General features: G+C 35.9%; 1 protein-coding gene across 3 annotated transcripts in view; it reads right to left on the reverse strand.

Annotated features, from left to right (window-relative positions):
* Positions 1-13,450: 13,450 nt before the first annotated feature.
* Positions 13,451-15,153, reverse strand: part of grid1a (glutamate receptor, ionotropic, delta 1a) — a 186,479-nt gene continuing 184,776 nt past the window's right edge. Inside the window, exon 14 of one of the 3 annotated variants that reach the window (XM_077729383.1) lies at positions 13,451-13,984. In XM_077729383.1, the coding sequence (XP_077585509.1) occupies positions 13,529-13,984 (456 nt within the window). In that variant the 3' untranslated portion in view covers positions 13,451-13,528. The remainder of the gene's footprint in view (positions 13,985-15,153) is intronic. The other 2 variants (XM_077729380.1, XM_077729382.1) reach the window with 2 other exon arrangements.

Below are 15,153 nucleotides of genomic sequence, written 5' to 3' on the forward strand. Positions count from 1 at the left end.
ATAACATACATCACTGGAAATAAGGATTGCAATGTAACCAATTGTATTGCAAGTATACTTCAGAATGCAATGTTCAGTGTTTTTGTCTATTTTTGCTTTTGCTAACAATAGTCATGTTCTTTTTTGTTGTTTTAGATACACCGTTGAAAAAACTGAACTCTCGAGCCACATCTCACCAAGAATGGTAAGTACAACATCTTGTTATTATTTTTTAAAATTAATTAGATAACTTTATTCATGCTGTATTCGGGAAATACATTGTAGCAAGAGGGTGAGAATACAGACACAGTAAAAGACATTTTAGGCAGATAAATATGTCATAAATAAGTACGTAGGCTGCTGATTGTAGTTGTGAGAACTGTAGATGATGGTGTACCTTTTCGACTAATTTATTTTATTTTATCGTGATAACAATTTTAATATTGGTCCATATATAAGGCGCACTGGATTATAAGGCGCCCTGTCTATTTTGGAGTAAATTTAAGACTTTTAAATGCACCTTATAGTCGTGAAAATACAGTACTTTAAAAAAAAAATAGAAGCCTTTTGATTCATACTTTCTGGATATACTTAATATACCTGCTGGTGTTATTTCTGTCCTTTTTGTCAACAAAATCTCCTTTATTCTAACTAATTTTAACTGACTTGGGCATTTTGTCAACATTTTACAAGCCTGGCACATCTGTTAGAAGACTTAAGTACGCCTTTTAGTCATGAAAATATGTTAAAAAAATAAATAGGCTTGTTCAGACGTTGATTTAGTTAATTTTATACCATGTAGTATTTTGTAAGGCTCGGTTTCAGGAACTAAAGTTTTGGTTGAAACTAGATGACTCCCTATACAGTTATTTTAATTGAATGACAGTACTTGGACTTGCAATGTAAATTAATCTGTGCAATTTCAATAAATATCACATTAAGAGCCAGTTTGCACTTAGATCCAATGTCCCAAAAAAAAAAAAAAACATTTTAAGGGTGCCTCTCACTTGTATATGGAAAATATTTGGACATTGTGCATGAAAACGGGGTCGATTGTTGTCATCTACGCCAAAATCCTCACAACCATCTGCTCTTCCCAGCCGGCCATTCACTCAAACCAGCTTCAAGTGCGGCTCTTCTTTGTTTTCCCCTTCAAAACAACACAAATGGCCGTCTGTAGACCTCCGCCAAGGCACGCCGATCCTATTTGGAATGGCTAGTGAAGGGTCGCCCAGAGAAATTGGGGGAAAATAGTCCAAAAAAATCCAATCATTTTGCCAGTGGATCAGTCACCTCATTAAAAATGTGTCTGATAGTGTGTTTCAAAATAGGCTTTTCTGTTAAAAAAGTCAAGGGCGATAATTATTGTTTTGGAAAAGGGATTGAAAACCCTGAAAATACATATTTCTTGCTTGAAATGATTATGTTTTTGTGAAGAGGATCAGTACACTGACCAGTAACAGCATGGCTGTTAATTAAAGCCGTACATAACGGTAACAAATTCTAAAATAACAAGTACATCAGTAAAAAAAAAAAAAATTGCAGCTGTTGCCATAAGTGATAAAAACATAATGAGCGCTTGATATTAAAAGTTATATTGCTGGTGTAAATGACATCAGTCTCGGATTTTTTTGTTTTATTTTTGGTTGTAAAATATGTATTTGTTGTTCAGTTGGTTTAGTTTTTTTCTATATTTTTTAAAGTGTATTTTTAAAAGGAATTTATATTTGACAATAGTAGACAGATGGTGTTTGGGGAAGATGTGTGTGACATACTTTGGGACAAAAAAAACTGATAAAAAATTTAACAGACACGCCGGGCTTGTAAAATGATGACAAAATGCCAAAGTCAGTTAAAATTAGTTGGAATAAATGAGATTTTATGTTGACAAAAAAGACAAAAATAACACTAGTAGGTATGTTTAGTATATCCAGAAAGTATGAATCAAAAGGCTTCTATTTTTTTAAAGTACCGTATTTTCACGACTATAAGGCGCACTTAAAAGTCTTAAATTTACTACAAAATGTACAGTGCGCCTTATAATCCAGTGTGCTTTATATATGGAAAACAAATTAAAGTCATTCATTGACGATGCGCCTTTAAATGTGGTGCGTCGTATAGTTGTAAAAATACGGTAAGTCTGTAAACAGTATAAAAACTTCGTTTTTTGGTTGATCAATTGAATGTCTACTGCTTCATTGGACTGTGGACCAACACACAGCTTATGAAGTAGTGAGGACAAAGCAGCAAAACAGACAAGGACATGGCCCAGGATCTCCATTTTTCGGAGATTTTTTGCTCTCTTTCTGTCCCTGAATTCTTTTCAAACATTTCAATGCTTTTTACAGCATCTGATTTTTAAAGCAGGCGGCCATGTGCGCCATTCTTCAATCTGTTTTTTTACCCTATTATTATTTTTTTTTTTTATACTTTAAAGGACTTGGAAAGAGCTCGAGCTCTTGCCTCCTCCCTGTTACTTTGTGTTTTTCTAATTTTATTTTTTTTCCCTTTCCACTGCAAAGTTGCTCTGATCTTTCTGGCCTTTGGTGATTTTTTTATATATTTTTTTAATACATTTTCTTGCACTCTATAGACAGCCACTTTCAACCGTTTGATACCAGAAAATGTTTGTTGTCAATTACCCAATGCGCTTATTAAGTGGGTACAAACAACATCAATAGAATCATGTTCTCATTGTCACACCACGTAAAAACGTAGGTTGTCGTCTTATACTCGGGTTGCAGAATGTTACTGCCTATTTATACATTTACGTTTCCCCTAGAAACTTGACATTAACTATATCTGCTACCATGTTTTTTACGAGTACTATACAACTTTACCGCAATCCATCTACTATTTAAAAATTGTCAATGGCGTGTAGAAAGTATGAAATGAACAAACCACACACATTATTATTCACCATAACACTTTCATTCCCTTTCCTTATTATTTGTTTTTAATGGGCCCTAATGATGTTTTTTAAGAGAGACTCAAAGCATACCTGTCAACCTCGGCCAATTGCTCCCCTTATTAATGATTGCAATTCCCCTTATTAAACGATTAAAAAAAATGTAGAACTGCAACGCGGCACAAATGTACTCAAAAGTAAAATTTTCTACAAAGTGGACGTGGTGCCTAATCAGTATGCATTTAATTCAAAATTCTGTAGATGTCGCTGTATAACACTGACAGCTTGAATGTCTTGGTACATTGCTTACTGACGCGTTATATTTATATATATCACAATAGCATATCACAACATTAGAAGGCGACAATGATGTTTTTGTCCGTTTCCAGTGACCAAAAACGATCCGGATTAGAGTCCAAATGGCTAAAACCAGATCGTTTTTACAAAAAAGTACTTTAAAAAATACCATACAAAAGTTGTTATACGCTGTACACAATTTAAAATGCCCCAAAAACGTATAAAAAACAATGTAATCCTCCAAAAAGACTACTGCTAATGTAAAAACCCGCTGAATAAGATTTGCAAAAAGCGGCTGGTTGGTGGCCCGTTGCCATGGCAATGCTTGGCTCTCACTAAAGCGCGTTTTTGTGTTGCGTCCTCCTTTTTGGAGGCTGATAGAGCGGACGGGTGGCTAGCGGAGCTCCAGACAGCCAATCCATTCTCCTGATTAGCCCTCGTCGTTAGGCCTGCGCTCCCACTTTTCATGCGCTGTAATCATTTAAGCACACGGTTCTTCTTTAAAAGCCTTCTATTTTTTGTTGTTGTTGCTTTTCTTTCCGTGTTGGAACATCAAATAATATCGCTCGCTTGCACGTTTTGCTTTTAATGTCCTTGCATTAATAGGCGAGGAATAATGGAAGCGGCACCGGAATAATAGAATGCACAAACAAACCCATTTTTTTTAATGTACCGTTTATCATTAAAAAGCTTCAATTAAAATAGTCAAACAACAAAATAATATGCACATACATAAATATAATTGTTGTTACAATGGCTGGAGAAAAATTGTAATAATTAATGAATGTATAGATGGTATTTTTATTTTTTTTAATAGGATCAGTAATAATATTAATGTATACTTTTTTTTTTAAATAGGATCAGTAATAATATTAATGTATACTTTTTTTTAAATAGGATCAGTAATAATATTAATGTATACTTTATTTAAATAGGATCAGTAATAATATTAATGTATACTTTTTTAATTAGGATCAGTAGTAATATATTAATGTGTACTTTTTTAATAGGATCAGTAATAACATTAATGTATAAGTTTTTAAATAGGATCAGTAATAATATTAATGTATACTTTTTTAAATAGGATCAGTAATAATATTAATGTATACTTCTTTAAATAGGATCAGTAATAATATTAATATATACTTTTAAAAAATATGATCAGTAATAATATTAATGGGTACTTTTTAAAATAGGATCAGTGTTAATATTAATGTATACTTTTTTTTAAATAGGATCAGTAATAATATTAATCTATACTTTTTAAAATAGGATCAGTAATATTATTACTTATAATGAATATTTTCTGACACTATGCATGCTAATAACTAAAGCTAATTTGATTACCTCTTATAATTAAAATGACAATGATAACAACAGTCTAATCAAGAAATTGATGTATTACTTATTATATTATATACATTGTTTCACAGTTCAAAATAAGGAAGCGTCCTTCACCACCGCCGAGCCAATCAGGTCAAAATTAATTATAATATGACAAAAGCTCAAGGTGGAAGACGCCATGTCGTTTAACAAGAATGCCGGCGCCGTATAACACATTAGCTTATTAACGTCCGACACGGTTCAAGACGCAAGCTAATCCAAAGTTAAGTTATTACCCAAAGTGGGCCCAACTGGTGTAAATGGAAGCCTAATATTATGCCCTGGTGTATTTAATGGACTTTCAAATGCTTAATGTAATTCCATCTGCTGCGCATAATGGCTCCGCGTTTTATGCGTCTGGAGATTGTTGCGTTGGCGAGGAATTGCGCGGCCACGCACGTTTTTTTTTTTTTTTACCGCGTAAATGTAATCTCAGGGTGCTGGAATTAGTTTGAAAATAGCTCGTTATTAGGATAATACATCATTAAAAGGCTATGTTATGCTTACTCATGTGTGTATAGGTATATATGTTTGTATATGTTTATATATAAGCAACTAAATTATTTTAAATTGGCCTAAAGTCTTGAAAATTGCCAACAAAACTTTTTAAAAGATTTTACAATTACGAATTTTTTTTACCAATTTTCCGTAACAACTTAAAAACCTTTTAGAGATTTCCTCCTTCCTGGATTTCAGTTTCTAAGTCCCTAAAGACCCCAAAGAACCCAAAATACTTCCAACAAATCCCCTATGCGGTATTTTATTCAATATTGTCAAATGTCCAGTTTGTTCCTGCAAAAAAAAAACGAGACATAATTGTCACAATAATGAGGTAATAACTCAAACCCGCGTGTGGACCAACAAAGCAGCAAAATGCCAGGCTTTCTCGGCCCGCCCCCCCGAGGCATCCATCTGGACAACAAGCCATTGAAAATCTGGACTTTATAATATATATGAGGGAACCACGGCACCCCCAGGGGAGAGCTACGAGGACCCTCGGGCTCGTCCGTAAACCGGGTCGGTACCGAGAGCCAAAAAGTTCCAGTGGATGGTCCACATGACCTATTGAGTTTCCTAATGACCAACACAAGTTCTTACATTGTAACCCTCAAATTTAAGATAAAATCCCACAAGCAAAGTAAAGGTTACTTAACGTCACTGAACTATAAACTGTAGTACTTTTCTTTGTAAAATAAACAGACAAAAACCCTGCATAACTAAGTCACAGTCACTAACTGGAAGATATGTTAGCAAAGATAGACTTTTTTGTAGTTTTTTTTCTCCAATATATGACATTTGTAACTAAAAAAGTTCTAATGTAATGTATTTTTTCTTTGTCCCACTAGGTGGAGAACGGAGTGGATTGAGCAGATCGAAGAAAAGGAACCAACCAGTAAGTAGCCTATTCTCTTGTTTTTATCCAAAAATTTGACCAAGTAGGCAAGGACATCTAGCCAATAAGACTTTAATCTCCTATTCCGACTATCATTTCTCATTAAGTTAACTGCATTCTAACAGAACTCCCCTAACCTCGGTTTCAACTATGCAGAGGCAAACTGTCCCCCAAAAAAACATTTTTATTACACAATCCGCTTTACATCATCAGTTTCAACTATGCTGAGGCAAACTATCCAAAAAAATGTTTTTATTGACTCAACCGCACTCTGCCTAAACCCTTAACTCCCCTAACCTCCTCGGTTTCAACTATGCAGAGGCAAACTGTCCCCCCCAAAAATCATTTTCATTACACAATCCCCTTACATCATCAGTTTCAACTATGCAGAGGCAATCTCTCCTAAAAAAAACAATTTTTATTGCTCAATTTCAATAGATTTGGTTCAATTCCTGCCTTGATAATAGTTTTTTTTCCCCGACAAGATCTGACTGTCATATCCGAATGAGCCATCAAAGCAAACACAGATGTCTTTGTTACTCTCACATTGGCAGATGTTGTTTATTCTCATCCAAAATGCGTCTTTTTTAACAACACAGCTTTGAGATTCCTCATTGTTTTTGCATTTGCACGACATTCATCATAAAAAAGCCTCAACTGGGCAGCCGGCGTTTTAGTCAAAGCTTGATATTGTCATCACATTCACTTTGTTTATTTACTCTCCACAATAGAAAAATGAGGCTGACCACGCAAACGCAAAAAAAAGTAATTATTTAGCTCTCCACGTGTCCTCTAACGACCGCCATTTAATTTCGGTTAATTGAAGAATTATTCACACGGACCGGAAAACCTTACATTAACAAATCTAACACGCCTAATTATCAAAATGTTTCTCCTTGGATTTTTTTGAACGGCCTCATTAGATTTGGTTGATATTTGCTGCTGTGGGCGACAATGCTTTTTCCACTGATGACAATTCAATAATGGATTTGTCATAACTTTCCAATAAGTGGAAACGATACAAATGTGATTCAATTTCATTAAAGCATGACGGGAATAGATGAAATAATTTGACCGTGTCTTCAACATCTTGCTTTGGTTTTCCCCCTCTAGCTCTTCTTTGTTTGTTTATGAAGAATAATTAGTTTTACGTTCTTCTCGTAGGTGTCGTTTGGAAGATTAATATTCTTTGTTGCTTAGAAAATGTAGCGGATATGGCTTTGAGTATAGTACAGTGTTCCCTCGCTTATTGTGGTTAATGGGGACCGGGACCCCCCGCAATAAGTGCATTTGCGCGAAGTAGGCGTGCCCCTTAAAAAATGCTTAAAGAAACGTATAACAAAAGTACCACCAAGCAAAAACATCATAGTAGTCCGTATGGAGGATCTTCTGTAGTTTTTTTGCACGTAAGAAACATCGTTATTGGGAGTTGTGAACATTGTTTTTTATTTTGGGCGGTGAAGATGCGCCTGTAAACGGCCATGACGTCATCAATGCCATTCCTGAACTCTCAGCATATTATTGACCAAATTTTTGGCCTGTTTTGATGCAATTACTAATTTTTATTGAATATTTTGTTTCCACCTCTTGTAAAATGATGTAATTTATAATTTTAACTTAATATCTTTAATTTTTTTTCCTGAAAAAAATCCGCCAAGCTCTGAGTCCGCGATAGCTGAAGCGCGAAGTAGCGAGGGAACACTGTAATCCATCAAATATTGCGGTTAATGTAGACTAAACATGGCGGTGACCATCAAAAAATCGCAAAGTAGTTTCACCCCTATTGTAACTTTTTTTTTAAGTCCTAGTAGCAAAAAGTGGCTTCTGCTAACTCATTTTTACTGTGGATTTTCATATTTTTATGAACTTAAAAAAGTTAAAAAAAACATGTAACATGTAACCCTAACCTTTAAAAACGACCATATAATCTGAGACTTTTTGTACTAAAAAACAACATAGTAAAGTTAGGCGTTTTTGCTAAAAAAAAACAACAACCATGCATTTATATTTTCACTTAGTTACCGGACTGCCTTTTTATCGTTTTCTTTTGCTTGAATTTATGTTCCAAAATCCAAACAAATGTTTATCGTCAATATCGGAAACTCTGAACGTCTAAAAAAAAAAAAAAACTTTCCCTCATGGGAACACGAAGCAGGTTTCTAAAAAGAGCGAATCCATTCGTCTTTCTCCATTCGTTTCTTCACCAGAGACGACGAGAAGAGACAAGTGAGATCTTTGTGGCAGCCGCCACAGATTGGAGCTGCCACAGCGACATTGACGGGCCTTGGGAAGCCATGTTGTGCTTTTTATTGGATGTTAAAGATAAACCCGACTAAAGGGGGAGGACCGTCTTGCTCTTTAAGACTCGTGCTGTCGTTTAGAATGTTTTTTTTTGTTACAATGTGATGCGAATGGCTTTCTCGCTTTGACTTCAATTCAAATGCATTATTGGCAGTGAATGTGTTATATTTGACAGCAGCTGTAATGGGAGGAGTCTGTCCAGATGTTACACAAAAATGCGGCAAACGCTAGAAAATGGACTCCAAATTGCGTTGTCACAATTTTGCAAGGCTTTTATGTGCTCTGAAATGAATTGGCGACCGATCTGGGGTGCCGTATCGCGAGTTTCCAAGTCAAACTTGAACTTTTTGTGACCCAAGGGAGGATAAAATAGACCAAAGGACAATTAAAATGTGCTTTAAAATGATTGTTTCTACTCCATTATGGGGAATAATTCATAAAATCAATAAATCCGAGGTCCCATTTTAAAAAACATATACTTCTAAATATTGCAAGGATTTTCATTAAAAAATGTAGTATTTTGTAATATGTAATGAGGAAAAAAAATTCATTGTCATGTTATAATAACTTTTCTGTAACATTTTCCCCAATTTTCTTTGTCTTACAGCAATAACGAATTGACGTCAACTACAAAAACTTTCCTCCCCAACAACAACAATGGCTACCGCACCAAAATCCTCCTGTAAAACGCCATCAACTACGTGAGTACTTCATTTTTTTCCCTTTTCAAACTCACAGAAAAAAACATTTGTTATCCATTTTTTTAACTTTACCGAAATCGCGTAAATTTCTCACGCTACATCGTACACATAAACCCACTGTTGACTTTACCGACATCTAAAAAATGGCGACCCCGCCGTATTCCATCAGTCACAGGGCGAATCGCTTGCGTCGTCCCCCGTTGCCGCCTTTTGTCCTTTTTCGTAGCGCTTTAAAGAGAGATTAATATTCCGGGCGACGACGACGGCGACCACGAGCCGCCATTACTCATCCAACCGACATGGGCGAACGGCGCTTTTGCGCCTAGCGGGCCTAACGGCGTTCCGCAGAAGTGAGGCCAATTATTTGCGATACAACTGCGCCGCTGCCTTCGACACAATTCATCACATGCCGCAAGACAAATATTGTGTCTGGAAAATTGCTCGCATGTGAAATAAGAGAAAGGCTGATTAGCAAATCTTGATAACAGACGGAAAATCGTCTTTTTGAAATTTTAGAAAAGTTGGCGCATTTTCCGACCCGCCTGCAGGAATTTAAGATGTTTTTCCGGTTCTTTTTGCGTATCGTTAGCGTCAGTTTCACCTCCTATTATTACAATTTATGATTCTATTCTTGTGATAAAATGACTTTAATTACATATTATGACTGTTCTCTCGCACAGTTACAATGTTTGACTTTATATTTGTAACAATGTGACTTTAATCTAGTGTTTTTTGACTGTTCTTTTCGTCCTATTTTTTTCCTTTTGGTTCGTGGGCTGCATTAACGTCAACTCCATTTTATGTGGGCCGGACCATTTCAGATCGAATATTTAGATTTTTTAAAATTGGATTAAAAGAACTGGATCAAAATCTTTAAATAATCAGTTTTTATGGATCTAAAGCAATGTTTATTTGAGCTTTTGTTTTCTTAGTAATGGTAAAAATGTCTTCCAATCATGTTTTTATTTAAATTCAATTTTATTTTTAGATGATACAAAATGATTTTTGAACTAAACACAGAAAAATTGATTAAAAATGACAATTATTGATTTAAAAGGGGGGAAAGCATGACATTTAATATACATCTATACTCTCCAATTTAATTTGATCCTAAAACAGAAAGTTGCCACTCATCATTTACTTTCTTGGGCCGCACAAAATTATCTGGCGGGCCAGATTTGGGCCCCCGGGCTGCCACTTTGACACCACTGGTTTAGACTTTTTTTTTTTTTTTTTGACCAGGTCTTGAAGAACGACCCAGGAACTGAACTCAAATGGAATTGACCTCTTCCCCGTCATGGCTGAAATCTGGAAAGACCCAATCAATTGTTTTCTCCACTCTGCAAAAATTCAACTCACATATCAGGTATTCCATAATAACAATTAAGCTCAGAACTCAAAAAAACACCATTGGAAATTCAGCATACCGAAATTGCCGCACTCCGCCATGTTTACATTTGCCATTTAAAAGCAGAACTCAAAACCAAAGAACAAAAAAAACACTCTTAACATATCGATGATGAAGAAGATAGCAAGTCCACATGCAAGAATCGAAGCCGCATTAAAATTCTTGCCGGCCGCCGCTCGCCGCAACGGAGGCCATAAAACTTTCATGGCTCTGTCTAGATGTTGTGTTTCTACTAGATTATTTATCAAGTAGCGCCACGTTGTTTATTGCGCGCACGTATTAACGGCAACACCAAAACATGCCTTGTTTTGTAAGAAAGTTAGAAATGTGAACTGACCGTTAGCGTGGAAGAAATTTTTTATGGTATCAACACACTCCCGTCAGGAGATTCTTTAAAAAAATATTGTCAGGGTTAAAAACACGGGGGTGAGAGAACGTTCCTGCTGTTTTTTTTTTAAAGGTTAACAGGCAGATCTGACCACTGCTCTTGGCACGCATGATCTTTGGCGTTAGGGGTGCCGCTGTCAAACACTTGTGGACACTTTAATTGGCACAAGCGAACTTTGACAAAGTTGGAGTTTGTCGGGAAAAATGTCGCATGGATAGGGGGAAACTAAATGTCGGTTATTTTGCGGAGGAGGGCTTGAACTTGAGATGTTTCAGGGTTATTAGGTGGAGGTTGATGGGACTTTTCATTAAAGGATAGACTACATAAATGATGATAAAATTGGGGAGTAAGGAAATTTGGTGTACCGTATTTTAGCGACTATAAGGCGCACTTAAAAGTCTTAAATTTTCTGCAAAATAGACAGTGCGCCTTATAATACAGTGCACCCTATATATGGAAAAAATGTCATTTATTGAGGGTGCGCCTTATAATGCGGTGCGCCTTATAGTCGTGAAAATACGGTAAATGCTGAAGGGGGTTGGTGTGTGTGTGTGTGTGTGTGTGAGGGGGGGGGGGGGTGGGGGGATAATCCCCCGAGAATTGAAAAGCAAATATTTATTGAAACTCACTTTCTCCAAATCAGAATCTTTGAGATGGTTTAATTTTCATGATTTTCCCTACAGTGCCGCTAGATGGTCATTAATGGAATTGACATTGGAATTATATGTTCATTTTCTAATGATTTCCTGTTGATTTTGTGTCGCTTCCATAGATTGGACGTCTAATGCCGAAAAAGATGAGCATCTACAGCCTCCCTGTTAAAGTGAATTGGACATTTATTGTCGCTAACGACAAGGTAAGAAACAAATTTTATGTTATGTTACTAGCTTAGAATTTGAAGCTGTATTTGGTTTACATTCGTATTGATTTTTTTACGTTTTTGGGGCATTTTTAGTCATCTTCTGTTGATTGATTTTGTGAAATTTTCACATTACTTCCAAGCATTTCCAATTCATATCTCATTGGCTACCATTTACATGAACATTATTTCATTCAAAACAAATTAAACGACAATAAACCCATTAATAGCAATTAAAAATTAGCATTCACGGCCATTTTACGTCAATTGAAAATCCATTATAAACAAACCAGTTCATTTTTCCTCACTTCCTTACAATTTCGACTTTATTTATTTTAATTTCAATATCCATTTTAACCATTTTCATTGCTCCAATCTCTAAAAAAACAAAAAAAAAAGTCTGGCAAAGTCAGTAGGGAATAGAAACATTATTTCTTGGTAGGGCGGCAATAAGGTTAACTTAATGCATAATTGACCAATAGGCCACTTATCCATTTTAACTTAAATAATAGTGCGTTTTTAAGCTACCTGTAATTTCCCAGCAGAAGCCGTACTGGCCTCGTGAAAAATTTATATCGTCTTCAAGGCACAGTGCACTTTTTTTTTTCTTTCCCGTTGCGTCCCGGGAGTCAGCGCCAGCTTTTGTTCCAGCTCCAAATATTCTTTTTTTTTTTTTTTTGTCGAGTTAGCACAAAGCGGCACGGGAATAAGGTAGGATTAAATTATTCTGTCGCATCAGAACTATGATTAGAATTGTCTTAGTTAGGTTGGCTTGGCTTGAAATGTGCCCCAAAATCCCACATTGAAAGAAATGTTATAACTTGTTAGTGCGTTTGTGGTTTATTAAAGATGTCAGAAAGTTTGGAGAAAATGGGTTTTGAGTTAAAGGTAAGTGGAAAAATTGGGATTCATTTTTTTTAAGAGTACAATGTGTTACTAAAATAGGTAAAATATTAAATATTTTGGTTTTTAATGATTTTTAGAACAAGGAAAGACAGGATTTTTTTAGGGAATATATTTTATTTAGATAAAAGCTATCGTATGAAATAGGAATAAATTGTGGCAGTTATTTTATATATTTAAAATGATTTTTGTAATTTAAAAATATTTATAAAAAGTAAAATGTTTGATTTTTTTTTCATTTAAATGTTAACATTTTTGTCTAAAGTATGGTTAAAAAAATAAGCTATATTTATAATCTTCATTGGAGACTAAAAATGTGTCAAAACATGTAAAAATGTTTTTGGTCCTAAAATTAGCAGTAATTTAAAAATAATGATTAATAAGTAAAATGTTTGATATTTTTTTCATTTAAATCTTTAAAAAAATTCTAAGAAAATTTTAAAATACATTTTTTTGGTCCTAAAATTAGCATTAAATTCCCTCAAATAAAACCAAAAGTTGTAATTTTTGCAAATTTCAAACATCAAGTCATTTTTTGTTTGCATTATAGCCTTTTATTCTTTTCATAGGAAACAATAGAGTCATTGAAATGCCCCTCCCTCATTCCAAAAAAGTCCTTTTAGATCATGATTTCTCACAGTATACATTCAGTTATCTGAAAGAAAACATCGTATAACTTGGCACTTAAAAAACAACCACAAAGAATTGCCACCTTTATTCGTTAAGAACAAAAAAAAAATTTACAAAGCCTTTCAAAACAGTCACTTTTTTCCCCCCAAATACCATCCATACTTTTTCTTCTTCTTCTTCTTTAAACTCACTGGAGAATATTCAAAATACACTTTGTTATGTCTCATTTCTCTCTCTATAGTTACAAATATGTACATTTTAGAGTCTCTTTAACCCCTCCCACCCGCTAGGTTTCCTCCCCATTCATCGTAAAAATGTATTTTTAATTTTTTCCCCCTTTTTTGTGTTCTATTTATAGCTTTTTTGAGACATCGGCGCTCAGATGGAGGTCCCGTGGCCGGCCTCGCCCTCCGGTATGGCCACCACCCCCCCCGGCATGGGTTGGTAGGACATGGGCACGGGGGTCTTGATGGGACTCTGACGGAACAACCCCCCGTTGGGTGCCCTGTGTTTGCACCGGATGGACGGCATGGTGGCGCTGCTGAGAGGTAGCGGGAGGGTCCGGCCGCCGCCCGCCGCCGCCACGCCCAGCGTCCGTCCCGTCCCGTGGCCCTCGCGGAGAAAGGCGCTCACCGACAGCGGCGGCGGCGGCCCCCCACGGCGGGACGGGTACTCCCTGGCCGACAAGACCTCCAGGGACTGGCTGGGCTGCACGCCGCCGATGTCCAGGGTTGAGATCTCGATGGATGGACCCGGTAGTTGCTTGTGGGCCAGGTCTTCGTCCAGGAGGCTGTTTAAACGCTGGTGGACTTGCTCCAGGTTCACCTCTTTGTCCTGTGGGGAGGAGGAGAGATGGAATGCAAAGAAAGGATGAGGTGGGTGATGTGAACCAAAAAAAGGTGAGGATTCGTGGGAAAATTGTTTCAAATAAGAGTGGAGGGAAAAAAAGGGAGAAATAGGAAGGTTATTTGGGTTGTTTTGTTTTTTCGGGATTCTTAAGTCTGTGGATTCAACGAGGCTGGGTCTACAACAGTGCTGTATTTAAATAATATCCGATTGGTTCCTTTACATCGTATTATTTTTTTAAGTTTTCCAAAATTTTAGATCTTTTTGTGTTTACGATTAAATTATTTACTACAGTAGTCCCTCGCTACTATGTGGATTCACCACATGTTTAGCTTCGACAAGTATGTCGGGAAAGTTTATCGTGTAGGAAGAATAATAGATATGAAACAATTGCAGATTATTGGTTACTTTACATCTTATTCATTTTTAAAGTTCTCCAAATTTTGAATCTTTTTAGTTTTTGATCTAATTTTTTACTACAGTAGTACCTCGTCACTACCCGGATTTATCACATTGCAGTTCAAATCCGACAAATATGTATGAAAAGTTTATCGTATAGAATAAATAATAGAGGCATGAAACTGTTGTAGATTATTTTACTGGCTAGTAACTACCATTGGGAGTTAAATAATAGTACAGTACAGGTTTTAAAAGTTAAAATAACATTAAATAGACGATGTCCAAACTTCGTGGTATTCACCTACGAACCAACGAATCGCCTTAAACTAAGTATTACTGTAAATCTAACAAAAGTGGTCATATACTTGAAAAGTAATCGTCCAAGTAATCGATTCAACGCAAGTTAAAACTATATATTGTAAATTAATTTTGCATAGCAGGTAAAAAACCCTTAAATGACAAAAATCGACTGTAGATCAAGTTGTTTTTTCCTTCGACCAGACTTAAAAATTGCGTTTTTTTTCAAATCTGTACTTTATCATTTCTTAAATGATTGCCTACTTCTAATGTAAACACACTCTCTTCCAGGAGTTTGAACCCTTTGACCTGCCGTGAAAACCCAGCCTCGGCGAGTCCGCTACAAGCCAATTAAACAGCATCGGTGAGTCACCTTTTGTTTACTTTGCAGACAACATGTGTACAACTTCACTTAAACACACACACACATAAAAACAATCACATCGCCAACAAACACAGAC

This window comes from Stigmatopora nigra, chromosome 12 (genome assembly GCF_051989575.1).
Source record: "Stigmatopora nigra isolate UIUO_SnigA chromosome 12, RoL_Snig_1.1, whole genome shotgun sequence".
NCBI classification, from domain to species: Eukaryota; Metazoa; Chordata; class Actinopteri; order Syngnathiformes; family Syngnathidae; genus Stigmatopora; species Stigmatopora nigra.